Here is a 14,090-nt window from a genome sequence, read left to right as displayed (position 1 = left end):
CTATCTCTCCAATTTCACGCGATTATCTAGCCTCCGAGTGTCACGATCTATCTCTCCAATTTCACGCGATGGTCTAGCCTCTGAGCTGCTGTTTAGTTCAGGAGAAAGGACCGCTACTTTGACAAATGTTGGATCCTACGACCAATTTAACCTGGTCGGGTTCTGTTCTTCTACTAGACACAATTCTTTATAAATACACTGACAGACCATGATGTCACAGAAAATTCCTTCTCGTCCTAGGAACAAATTTGCCATCGATTTAATTTGCTTGGATTCTGTTCTTCTACTTAGACACAATTCTTTATAAATACCCTCGTGACAGACCACGTTGTCACTCACGGCAATACCTTCTCGTACTAGGGAAAATTTGCCACCGATTAAACTCGCTTGGATTCTGTTCTTCGACAAGACACACAGCTCTCCCTGAATAACCCTTAAGGGCAGAATATACCTGCGCAGAGTCAGCGGCACAGACGACGCACAGCATATTATTTATGCTGCGTTGGAGATTATGACGAGAACTTGGCCTGTTTTCCTTTCACGCAACGTGTAGCGGACTGGTATAATCTGCAGTGCGTCGTCGGTCCTGCTGAAGTTACATAGGTGAGCGGAGCCCCTTACCCAGGCGATCTCTCGACTTGAACACGGTCAACTATCCTCCAGAGTGTAGCTTACATTCAGGATCGCTGTACTGGAAGCTCCAGCACCAGCAGCTCTGTTCTTACTTGTACTTTGACCACAAAATCGTGTATTCTCTCTGATGACTAATGTGGCCAAGTCTCAGTCTCAGTCTCTCTCCCCCGTTAGGTTCAGATCTTCTACAGAGATATATATATATAAATAACCAATAACACTGGTGATGTCACGGTAATTGGTGTATCTTGGCTCGGTTAAAACTCTTTCCCCGTGGCTGTATTTAGTTCCATTTAGGACCGCGCTACTGGACGCTTGCAAGCACGCAACGGCTCTTTTTCTCTTTAGGTCCCGGCCTTCTACTTTAAACACCAATCTATAACTAACCCATAACATGATGTCTGGCTGTATGCAGTTTTATTTGAGGCCGCGACTGGAACGGCTATAGCTCTCTTCGCGTTGATAAATGTCCAACCCTGTGATCGATTGTTGATAAATGTTCAACCCTGTGATCGATTGTTGATAAATGTTCAACCCTGTGATCGATTGTTGATAAATGTTCAACCCTGTGATCGATTGTTGATAAATGATCAACCCTGTGATCGATTGTTGATAAATGATCAACCCTGTGATCGATTGTTGATAAATGATCAACCCTGTGATCGATTGTTGATAAATGTCCAACCCTGTGATCGATTGTTGATAAATGTTCAACCCTGTGATCGATTGTTGATAAATGTCCAACCCTGTGATCGATTGTTGATAAATGTTCGACCCTGTGATCGATTGTTGATAAATGTCCAACCCTGTGATCGATTGTTGATAAAATAATGATCAACCCTGTGATCGATTGTTGATAAATGTCCAACCCTGTTGATAAATGTCCAACCCTGTGATCGATTGTTGATAAATGTCCAACCCTGTGATCGATTGTTGATAAATGTTCAACCCTGTTATCGATTGTTGATAAATGTTCGACCCTGCGATCGATTTAACTTGGGCTGTGTACGTTCATTTATCAGACACTTAAATCTGCAAATACCCGACGACAGGCCACTGTGATACTAAGTAAACAGTACTCCCAGTTGTAGTTTAATTCAGTACCACTAAACCGGAAGCTAGCAAGCTTGTAGCATAAAATAGCAGCTCTCTATTGTTCGTACTCGCGCCAAGCGAATTTTGCCTGATCTCTTGTCTGCATTCGGTTGAATCTGTTCTTCTCTTGGCTTGTAATGTAGTTAAATTAGGGACCCCTAAACCGGGAGCAAGCAAGCTTGTAGCATAAACTAGCAGCTCTCAATAGTTCTTACCTGCTCCAAGTGACTTTTGCCTTCTCTCGTGTCTGCTTTCGGTTGAATCTGTTCTCCTCTTGGCTTGTAATGTTGTTGAATTAGGGACCCTAAACCGGGAGCTAGCAAGCTTGTAGCAAGACCTAGCAGCTCTCTGTTGTTCATACTCGCACCAAGCGACGTTTGCCTGCTCTCTTGTACTAGCTGTCTGCTTTCGGTTGAATCTGTTCTACTCTAATGTAGTTTAATTCAGGACCACTACACTGGAAGATGGCAAGCGAGCAACACCAGCAGCTCTCTGTTGGACCAAGCAACTCGTGCCTGCTGTCCGCCCTACGAGCCACCAATTTAGCCATGGCCATTCAAAATAGACTGCTTGCCCGGACGATCGATGCGCACTCGTCTGCCGCTGCTGGAGACGGGGCAGATGGTGGGCCCTCTGTGGGCCCTGCCGGACGCTGCCCGCCCTCTGTAGGCCCACATTTGTCTGTTGTCACGAGACTGCTAGGAACTAATGGCTATCCGCTTCGGGGCCCGGCGGTTACTGCGCTTGCCGCTTGGGTGGTGGGGTGGTAACTGGGGTTCGTGCGGTTTGATGATGACTGTTGAGGGTTTTTTCATGTGTGTTCTACAAGACAATAATACTTTGATGTGTGCCTAGCTTCTTGTCAGTCTGCGTTTGTTTGTTTTCTTGCTTGCTTGCTTGCTTTTCTGTTTGTCTTTGATTAGAATTTTGTATTATTTAGATTTAAGGACAGGTTGTAAGAAAAGGCCTAGCCTTAAACCTCTATCCTTGTAAGAAGTTCCATCATCATCATCATCATCATCATCACCATCATCATCATCATAATCATCATCGTTATGCATGCCGATGTCTTCAGACTAGTTTTCTGGATAGAATGATTCCCATAAGCATCGTTACCGAATACCCTCCTACCATGTCAATAGAAAACACCGCATATTCAGTCAAAAAGGAGAACGATTTCAGCTATTTGTCATATCTTTAATAACTAAGTGGCAGCCGCTGCTGTCGTTAAGTTGTCAAACATTTGCTACCGCGTCACTAAATACCAACACTTGCCTCGTTACAATCTGCTCAGGAAAATATTGGCGTGCGCTTGATGGCTGAGTCATTCTTTCGTAGTTTGTCATAATGCTAATGACCATTGCCAGTAATAGCGGCCATTACTAATTAGACGGTTGTCGTTAATGTAGATGTTATTAATTGCCTTCATTGTAGGGAGTGTAGTAAAGGCAGTGTACAGTGCGGTTAGAAGAGTATTTATACATGGCCTTGAGCATGTCTTTGGTAAGACTAGGACGTGTTAAATATTCTCTCACACTCTCACACGTGCTCTCTATATTTACTATTAAGAAACAATGGACAGCTCGCTTTCCCCCCCAAAAAAGCAGCCCGAATTTTCATGAGGGTAACCTCACAGGACTATATAAAATCGTATCCCCTTATATTATCCCCTATAACAATAAGCGTAGCAAGAAAGTTGATAGAAGACTAAGCTACGGGAATAAATGTCTTTATATTACACACACACACACATACACACTTACACACACACACACACACACACACACACACATACACACACACACACACACGCACGCACACTACGGGAATAAATGTCTTGATACCACTCACACACACACATACACACACACACGCACTCGCACACACACACACACACACACACACACACACACACACACACACACACACACACACACACACTCGCTTTCTCTCCTCATGTCCTCCGTCGAGTCATCAGCTTCCTGACCTCCCAGTGTGATTTGATTGTCATGTGCTATCGATCCGATAGAAATGTCCTCCATAGGAATCAGGATGACAGACGATGTGGGTGTGGGTGGAAAACAGTCGGTCGTTACCTTGTGAAATCGTCGTCATGGCGGCTTCAAGGACAATCTTAACAACAAAATGCATTTGTTTGTTTGTGTTTTTTGCTTAACGCCCAGCCGACCACGAAGGGCCATATCAGGGCGGTGCTGGTTTGACATATAACGTGCGCCACACACAAGACAGAAGTCGCAGCACAGGCTTCATGTCTCACCCAGTCACATTATTCTGACACCCGTGTAACACACAAAAATTACTCCCACGAGATTTTTACTCCGGAGTAAAAATTTCGTACGAAAATTTTACTCCCTTTACGAAAAAAGCACTCCCCCATTACACGAGAAAATTACTCCCCACGACAGGTGAGTTCCGAGTTAACATTTCGTACACAAATGTTACTCCCCTGACGAATAAAAAAACGAATAAATTACTTCACCCTAACACGAGCAATTTAACTTCCCATGCCAGGTGTACGAAATTTTGACTCCCTTGTCCCCTGTTAGTCTTGGTGGTGGAATGAGTGGAGGGAGGCTAGCGCGACATTCGTTTGCGCGAGATCACATATTGGCATTATCCCTTCGCCCGCATCCCATTTTCGCGTACGAGATTTTTACTGGAAGTGAAAAAAATGGGGAGTAAAAATTTCGTGGAGGGAGTAATTTTTTCGTGCCTTGGGGAGTTCTTTTCTCGTATAAAATTTGTACTCGGAGTAAGAATTTCGTACGAAATTTTTACTCCGGAGTAAATTTTTCGTGGAGTAAAAATTTCGTGTTACACCGGACCAACCAGTCCTAGCACTAACCCCATAATGCCAGACGCCAGGCGGAGCAGCCACTAGATTGCCAATTTTAAAGTCTTAGGTATGACCCGGCCGGGGTTCGAACCCACGACCTCCCGATCACGGGGCGGACGCCTTACCACTAGGCCAACCGTGCCGGTAACAACAAAATGCGCATGACTGTGGGTAAGATGAACAAAGTAGAAAAACAAGAGAAATGTGTACTCACCAATACAAGAACAGCACACACAAACACAAAGTCAAATGTTCGCCTTTGGAGGCTTTTACGGGACCACGAGCAAACAATCGTGTTGTTCATCTCTCACTTTCTCCTCTTCCATCTGCTCTATTAGAGCTACTTCATATTAATCTTCGTCGTCGTCGTCGTCGTCGTCATATTCGTCGCCTTATGTTAGGTTTCGTTTGGTTCAGCTTCCCCGCTTACCAGCGTGTTTTGATTGTCGTTAGCTATCGATCCGATAGAAATGTCTTGTACAGGGATAGGCTGACAGTCGCTGTGTGTCAGTGGTGACTGGGTGGCCGAGTGGTAACGCACTTGCGCTCGGAAGCGAGAGGTTGCGAGTTCGACCCTGGGTCAGGGCGTTAGCAATTTTCTCCCCCCTTTCCTAACCTAGGTGGTGGGTTCAAGTGCTTAGTCTTTCGGATGAGACGAAAAACCGAGGTCCCTTCGTTGTACACTACATTGGGATGGGGTGTTGCACGTTAAAGATCCCACGATTGACAAAAGGGTCTTTCCTGGCAAAATTGTATAGGCATAGATAAAAATGTCCACCAAAATACCCGTGTGACTTGGAATAATAGGCCGTGAAAAGTAGGATATGCGGCGAAATGGCTGCGATCTGCTGGCCGATGTGAATGCGTGATGTATTGTGTAAAAAAATTCCATCTCACACGGCATTTACAAATAAATCCCTGCGCCTTGAATATGTGCGCGATATAAATTGCATAAAATTAAAAAAATTAAAAATAAAAAATCCCTGCGCTTAGAACTGTACCCACGGAATACGCGCGATATAAGCCTCATATTGATTGAGTTGAAAACAGTGGGTCGATGCCTTCTGAAGCCGTCAAGGATTAAGGTGTCTGTATGAAATATGGGGTTTTGCTCCCTTGTTCATTCTTTAAGATTTGTTCTACTTGTACTCCTCTTTCTGCTTTGTCTTCCCCTGCTTTTCGTCCTGATGTTCCCTAATTTAAAGTAGAGGCCTGGCTTTAAATCTTAATCCTTGTAGGATAAAGTTCAGTTCAGTTCAGTGCTCTCGTTTACCAAACAATTTTGGAAGCGACACCAATTCAGAAACAAGAAACTAAGTCCATCTCACGATGAACACGAGCCGAAATCATATGCACTCGACTTATGAAATAGAAAGAAATCAAATACGACGAAGAGAAGAAAAAGTTTGAAAGTACCATTGAACTTCCATGTCGGCGTGTGGCTGAGCTTAAAATAGGAATGTTGTTGCAATCTGTTAGGCACTTTCCCTTTTGACAGGTAGTTTTTAAGTCCGGGAAGAAAGTGCAACACGGCCATTTTTACAAATCCTTAAGACTGTCGGAAACTTCGCATGCTCTCTTGTGAATTTAGGCGTAACTCATTTTAGACAGCTTTTCAGCAAAAGGCCAAAACTGACTATTTTGATTAGGAAATAGTGTTTATAACTGTACCTGGAGTGCATGGCAAGATACAAGAATGTTAAATCATGTAGTGTCCATCGTATTTCAGAGAATAATACTCATGGAGAATGATTTACTTACGTGTGACTTTCATCAAACCCTGAAGAAGGCAGTTTGTCGCTGCCGAAATATTGGTAAAGAAAGTACTTATCTGGTTACTGCTGTGTCCACCGGCACGGTTGGCCTAGTGGTAAGGCGTCCGCCCCGTGATCGGGAGGTCGTGGGTTCAAACCCCGGCCGGGTCATACCTAAGACTTTAAAATTGGCAATCTAGTGGCTGCTCCGCCTGGCGTCTGGCATTATGGGGTTAGTGCTAGGACTGGTTGGTCCGGTGTCAGAATAATGTGACTGGGTGAGACATGAAGCCTGTGTTGCGATTTCTGTCTTGTGTGTGGCGCACGTTATATGTCAAAGCAGCACCGCCCTAATATGGCCCTTCGTGGTCGGCTGGGCGTTAAGCAAACAAACAAACAAACAAACAAACAAAAAACTGCAAAACTGCTGTGTCCTCTTTTTGTTTCAATGATTTACGTGGTCTAAAGCACAAAAACATCCAAATCGCCACTGAGTTACACCAAAGTTCCAGGACGACGACGTTATTTGTCATGCAAGTGACCTTTAGCCTCGCCCCTCCCCACCCTCCCCTCATGATCTACCCACCTATCCGTTTCTCGTTTTCCTCCTATCGATCTGTCCAGCCCTGTCCAGTCTAGAGGGGCGTTTAGGCCCTACTGGTGCAAGGAATTGCCTACAAAGCAAGGGCTAGGATGTTTGCAACACACTCGATTGCTCCCCTTTGTATTCGCCCTTTTCTCCCCTTGGTGACATCTGCTTAGCCCCCGCGAGGAGACGAGTCATGAATAAACATCCCTTATCCCATGACCTGCCTCTTTGTCTCTGTTAGCTGAGGAGGTGATTATTCTGAATTATCCATCGCAACCATATGGATTACCCATCACAACCGAGTTTCGATCTCAACTGTCATTGGTCATTGTCTTTGATTTCAGAGTACAATTGAATAATTTATAGAGGTCATCTGCATATTCAGAGTTTACAGATGGACTACTTTTTTCAACATACGACTGAAATACTTTATGGTGTCAAAGTCAATATCACGTATAGGTACAGGCCTACATGTGTCAATGTTGAGAAAATAAAGAATACTTCATACGATACGCACATTCTGCATGGATTTAAAGAGCGGAGTCGAGATATTTCGCTGGCTGAAGCGACTGCATGGTCAAAGGCATGTTCAACGAGTATCGCGAGTGGCCGGGATCAAGGGACGATACTCCCTAATTTTTACACAGCGGGACAGCCATCTACACAGAACCGTGAGAGAGAGAGAGAGAGAGAGAGAGAGAGAGAGAGAGAGAGAGAGAGAGAGAGAGAGAGAGAGAGAGCAATCAAAACACCCCAGTCACCTGGTAGTTCGAAAACTCAATCTGAAACTGACATCGATTGTCGAAGGCATGCCTGCGGTGCATAACTCTGGAAAAGTTGTCGTAGCTGGGAACCCGTTGAGATCCATTCCAACGGCAAAAACATTATCAGAAGAGTCACCATGAAGTCAAATCAAACGTTAGGTTTTCTCATTTGGTTATTTGCTTTGGCTTTAAGTGTATTGCTTCGATTGATAGATGAATCTGCTTGCAACCGTGCTGTTCAAGACTGTTCGAACTGTCGTCTGCTAGACGGGCTTGTGTGAATCCGAGTCGAGTAAACTGCGGGGTTCACCGACAAATGAGGGAGTGACATCAAAATGAAAAGAAGAAGACGAAAAGAAGTTGGAGATACAGTTAAGATATATGGGGAAGAGAAGAGGATGTGGGGTGTTAGATGTTGCCAACCTTAGGTGTTCAAACTCAAGACCGGGACAAAGTAGAAAGCGAGTGTACCGCGACCGACTCTCAGTGCCGACATACAACTTCCAAGCTTTATTGCTTAACGTCTACAACAGGCGAAGTATTGAAGTTTTAGCTCACCTAAACCCGGCGACTGAATATGTAAGTGATCCACGTGTGAAAACCGAAACAGAACAGCGCGATGACAGCCAACATTTCTATCCCCGACTGACAAACAGTAACACTGCATGCGAACTGACTTGGGTCAACGATCAAACCAGGACGGCCCGAACTGAATTTGTTGCGCTGCCATTATCGTGCGCAATTCTGGTAAAAATATAAACCCGGTATGCCGAATTGAGTATAACGAAAGCCGATGTCAAATATACACAGGGATATTTTAAAATGACTTTCAAAATGTAAAAGCAGATAGCAGACCTTTTTATAAGCAATATGAATGACTGAATGTCCACATACAAGTCGAATGACGCCGTCCATTATGCTGACAAATGGGAACTAGCTTTGCGCATGAATTCATTGACATGAATTTCGACTGCGGATGCTTTTGGCAAGCTGAAAACAGGCACGGGCAGGTTTTAGTGGAAAAAGTAAGTGTTTTCAATGAAAACGTCGGAGTAATGGGATAAATAGCTTACACACCTCGTCCTGAATATCTTGCATATTTTCCCTCTGGTCGATTTTCAGGTATTACCTCGCCAAAGGCTCGGTAATACCGAAAAATCGACCCTCGGGAAAATATGCAAGATAATCAGAACTCGGAGTGTGTAACCTATATATAAACGGCCAACGGTTCAATATCGGGAGGTGGAGGGCAGGCGGGGGAGGGGGATTGTATATGTCATCCTTTGTTAAAACCTGTTTAGCGTTCCTTGGCGATGACAACAAACCACCCCTACCCTTCAATGGAGATAGAATTCTTTCGTAAAGCCGAACATCCGTCTTCAGGAGACCAAGCCTTGTAGTAGAAGGCCACAGGGGTAAATTTAGCGTTGCCAGCACAAGAAACTAGACCTACATTTGCTGCGCGTCGATGTTGGCCTTTGAAGAAAAATCATGATGACAGTGCAAAGACAGTGTATACAGTATAATTTTGCCGGTGTAACACGAGAAAATTACTCCCACGAGATTTTTACTCCGGAGTACAAATTTCGTACGAAAATGTTACTCCCTTTACGAAAAAGGTACTCCCCCATTACACGAGAAAATTACCCCCCACAACAGGTGAGTTCCGAGTAAACATTTCGTACAAAAATGGGACTCCTCTGACGAATAAATAACGAATAAATTACTTCACCCTAACACGAGCAATTTAACTTCCCATGCCAGGTGTACGAAATTTTGACTCCCTTGTCCCCTGTTAGTCTTGGTGGTGGAAGGGGTGGAGGGAGGGTAGCGCGATATTCGTTTGCGCGAGATCACATATTGGCATTATCCCTTCGCCCGCATCCCATTTTCGAGTAGGAGATTTTTACTGGAAGTAAAGAAAATGGGGAGTAAAAATTTCGTGGAGGGAGTAATTTTTTCGTGCCTTGGGGAGTTCTTTTCTCGTACGAAAGGTGTACTCGGAGTAAGAATTTCGTACAAAATTTCTACTCCGGAGTAAATTTTTCGTGGAGTAAAAATTTCGTGTTACACCGGTGGTGTTTTGGATTTCTAATGTGTCTGTTTTATGTATGTAATGTTTTGTGTGTATATGTTTTATATCACGTGCCGTTTTTCCTTTTACATGTCATCCTGAAGAATTCAGTTATCAACAGCCACGAAATTGATTATATTGAACTTTTTTTTTTACTTTTGCCCGAAAATTATGTCCATTTGGAAATGCGTTGAGGATAAAGTGAATTGTAAATATAATATGATTATTAAAATTACCGTAAAGGAAGTTTTTTTGGGCGTACTTGAAAATTCACAAAGTTCCAAGGCACTAATAAGTTATGTGAATTATTTGATTGTGATAGCCAAAATGTGTGTTGGTATTTATAGATATGGTTCCCCTCTGGATATTGTATGCATTTTTGAGAGGGAATTGTTATATAGAAAAGTTGTTTAAAATACATTTAGATATAGTAATGTTAATGTTATAGTAAAAACATTACTTTAAAAAAATAAAAATAAAAAAAAAGATCAATGAAGAAGGATGCTCCCCGCCAACAACAACAACAAAAAACAAAACAAAAAAAAAGGCAAAAAAGAAAGGGTTGAAGCAGCCTGCATGCAACTGAGATTTAAAAAAAAAAAAAAAAAAAAAAACCAGCCACTTTAACGACCAAAGGGTCGAAGTTCTTGTGAATGTTTTATTTTGTCTATCATTAAGTGTTCCATAAACTGTAACCTTTCTTGTTTTTGACTCTCTCTCTCTTTTTCGTTCTTTCCTTCCTCATCTGCTGTTGCTGCTGCTGTTTTTTTAATAGGATCTTCTTCTTGCTTTTCTGTTTTTTGTATTTATTTATTTTGGTTGTGTATGTTTTATATCACGGGCCGTCATTCCCTGTTACATATCATCCTGAAGAAGTCAGCTATCAACAGCTGAGGAAAAATTCATGAGGGAATACCGAGACACTGGTCTCTGTTGTGTATTCTGTATTGATTTAATACATGTTTCATGTCTGGATATGTTCTCTGTTGTTTTCTACATGTTTTATGTGTGGATATTTTCTCTATTGTTTTAATACATGTTTCATGTGTGGGTATGTTCTTTATTGTTTTAATACATGTTTTAGGTGTGCATATGTTTTTGTATGTTATATGTTATGTGTGGGTTCTACATGCACTGCAGATTTTGCTCCACAGATTTGTTTTGCGGGGGTGATAAGGCCCAAAAAAAAAGGTCTGTTTACGGTAACATTGGCCCAAAAAATAGGGTCGGTAGGTCGGGATTGTTTTTTTTTGTTTTTTGTTTTTTTTTTCCAAAAAACCATATTTTTACGTTATTTTGCAAAAAAACCAAGATTTTTTTTTTTTTTTTTCCCCAAATGCCAAAAAAAAGTCTAGGGTCGCGCGAAAAAACTAGGGTCGGTCGGGTTACCGTAAACAGACCTATTTTTTTTTTTTGGCCTAAGAATGCCCAATAGACGATGTTCGGATAACTCTGTCGGGTTTGCATGGTTGTGAAAGAGTGAATACCCTTGCTTTTTCTCGGACGTGGTCCTGTCCACGTGTTTCAGACGGACCCCTGATTCGCTAGTGATTGGCTCCTCCACGCTTCACGCTTTCGCGATCACAACTCAAACAAAGCTGACAGAGTTGTTTTCGGAATCTATTTTCAGATCTTAAACATTTCGTTTGTGTTTTTATATCCACCACCACTGTAATTTTCTCAATGTCTCATGCTTGAGATAATTAAGTTAATTTGATTTTTGAGTCACTTGAGAAAAAGTGACTCTATGTAATCGGTTAGTGTTAGTCTGTCCGGCCGGCCGTCCGGCCGGCCGTCCGTAGACACCACCTTAACGTTGGACTTTTCTCGGAAACTATCAAAGCGATCGGGCTCATATTTTGTTTAGTCGTGACCTCCAATGACCTCTACACTTTAACGATGGTTTCGTTGACCTTTGACCTTTTTCAAGGTCACAGGTCAGCGTCAAAGGAAAAATTAGACATTTTATATCTTTGACAAAGTTCATCGGATGTGATTGAAACTTTGTAGGATTATTCTTTACATCAAAGTATTTACATCTGTAGCCTTTTACGAACGTTATCAGAAAAACAAGGGAGATAACTAGCCTTTTCTGTTCGGCAACACACAACTTAACGTTGGGCTTTTCTCGGAAACTATAAAAGTGACCGGGCTCAAATTTTATGTGAACGTGACTCATTGTGTTGTGAATAGCAATTTCTTCCTGTCCATCTGATGCCTCATATAATATTCAGAACTGCGAAAGTGACTCGATCGAGCGTTTGCTCTTCTTGTTGTATTATTTGATTTGAGATTCTAAAATGACTCTCTCTTTTTCCTCCCTACAGGATGGCCACGTTCCAGGCGGACTCACTGGGGCGTGACGACCTTGACGGGGGATCAGACGGAGGGTTCGGGTCGGCCAGCCGTAAGGCGGCGCTGATGAGCGTACCCGGGATGGCCACCCAAAGCACTCGCTCCATGTTCATCTTCAGCGAGGAGAACTTCATCCGCAAATACGCCAAGATCATCATAGAATGGGGATATCCTTTTATGGTGTTGATGTTTGTTGGTGGTGAAGAAGGTTGAGGGGGAAGAGGGGCTGATGGGGTGGCGAAGTGGGTTGAGGGAGAAGAAGGGCTGATGGGGTGGCGAAGTGGGTTGTGTGGGTTTGGAGGGAGTTTGTGTGTGTGTGTATCGGGGGTTTGTTGAGGGGTTTGGGGGTTGGGGTACGAATGTGTGTGTGTGCAGGCGATGGAGGTGGATGTGAGTGTGTGCGTAGATTGGGGGGGGGGGGGGGTCGATCGGACTGTCTGTCCTTGTCTGTGTCTGTCGCTGGGTCTGTTGACGATCCTGTTGACGACCCCAGGTTAATTTTATCTGAACAGGGCACTGACCTTTTTTTTGCTTTTTTTGTCAAATATTTTCTTCTTTGCATGTAAACCATCATGTAAACCATCATGTTAACCATCATGTTAACCATCATGTTAACCATCATGTTAACCATCATGTTAGTCATTGTTATCCGTTCAGGCTCTAACTCGGGATAAGAATATGTTTCCTTTTGTTGTTTTCCCTGCAGAGTTGCACTTTCTTCCCGGACTTAATTTCGTACTTGGCACTTATAGATGTCAGTTTGACCAATAAATTCAGCACACACAAAAACGTACCTTTCAGGAAGCCGCCAGGCTGTTCAGTGGTTTTTTTTTTTTTTTTTCTTTTTTTCTTTTTTGGCCAAGCACATCATTGTGGGGCTTTTAATCAATAACATGCATCCGTCTACAATGTATCATCATTCATCCATCAACATTTATAATAAATATGTAAATGGCAAGTATACAAGACATATATATATATATACAACAGTTCAGTGTTGGTATGTGTCCAAGTGGAGGGACGCTTTTATCCCGTGTAGTTACAGCCTCAGTGATTGTATTGTTATCTTCCAAATTGTCTCCACTTGGAGGAAAATGAATATGCTTTATTCGAAGCATTCGAGTGACCAGGACATTGACTGGACATTTTCTTGTTTAGGTCCCGCTTAAGAGAGGTCGAGGTGAGAGAGGTGTGTAAGGACACCTAAACCATAAACTTGTGGAAGTTTTTTTTTTTCTTTTTGGGTGTGAGCTCATGATCTAACGGTTTGTGCATTTCTGCTTGCCTTTATTTTGTGTATAGGGGATGGCATGATGAACTTTTTAAGATATTTCAACATTGTGTGTTGGGAATGGAAATTAGGTCCTGCCGTTTTTATTTTTATTTTTACATTTTACTCAGTGCATGGCTTGTTCTGTTTTTGGGTGTGTTTACTTTGCTTTTCTGACTTAGAGAACTATATATACTTTAGTGTAGATCTCTTTTTTTAAATCTTTCAAAAGTGTTTTTGTAGATGTGAAGTGAAATTCTGTGACGTGTTTGTGTAACAAAGACAAATCAACAGTGATCTACATGCACCAACACGCCTACAACACAATCATCATCAACAACAAACCAGCGACATTTCAGCTTCTTTGGATTTTTACCTCATCTGGGACTCATCTGTGAAGTGTTCAGTGGTGTTCGTCCGTCCGTACGTCCATCCATTCATCCGTTGGCCATTCTCGTCGTGCAAGGAGGATATTACCTTTCGTTTGGATTTTGTTCTGGGTGTTTTCTTTCTTTGTTTATCGAGCTCTGTGGATATACTAAAACGCTTCATCGACGACTAATACACAAGTCCCCGGATGTAGCCACGTGACCCAAACCACGTGGGGCCATTAAAAAGAGGTTGGATTTTATTTTACCATTTCTGAAGACTTCATTTTCCCAGGTAAGTCCCATTTGTTCTTGTTACTGCTTTGCATGA

At 42.7% G+C, this 14,090-nt stretch overlaps 1 protein-coding gene across 1 annotated transcript in view; it reads left to right on the top strand.

The window, feature by feature from the left end:
* Positions 1-12,334, top strand: part of LOC138947932 (voltage-dependent calcium channel type A subunit alpha-1-like) — a 226,449-nt gene extending 214,115 nt beyond the window's left edge. Inside the window, exon 3 of the mRNA XM_070319458.1 lies at positions 12,094-12,334. Within this exon, the coding sequence (XP_070175559.1) occupies positions 12,094-12,334 (241 nt within the window). The remainder of the gene's footprint in view (positions 1-12,093) is intronic.
* The last annotated feature ends 1,756 nt before the right edge of the window (positions 12,335-14,090 follow it).

This window comes from Littorina saxatilis, linkage group LG15 (assembly GCF_037325665.1).
Source record: "Littorina saxatilis isolate snail1 linkage group LG15, US_GU_Lsax_2.0, whole genome shotgun sequence".
Taxonomy (NCBI): domain Eukaryota; kingdom Metazoa; phylum Mollusca; class Gastropoda; order Littorinimorpha; family Littorinidae; genus Littorina; species Littorina saxatilis.
The sequence above is the reverse complement of the archived record's forward strand: the minus strand, read 5'-3'. Positions and strand labels throughout refer to the sequence as shown.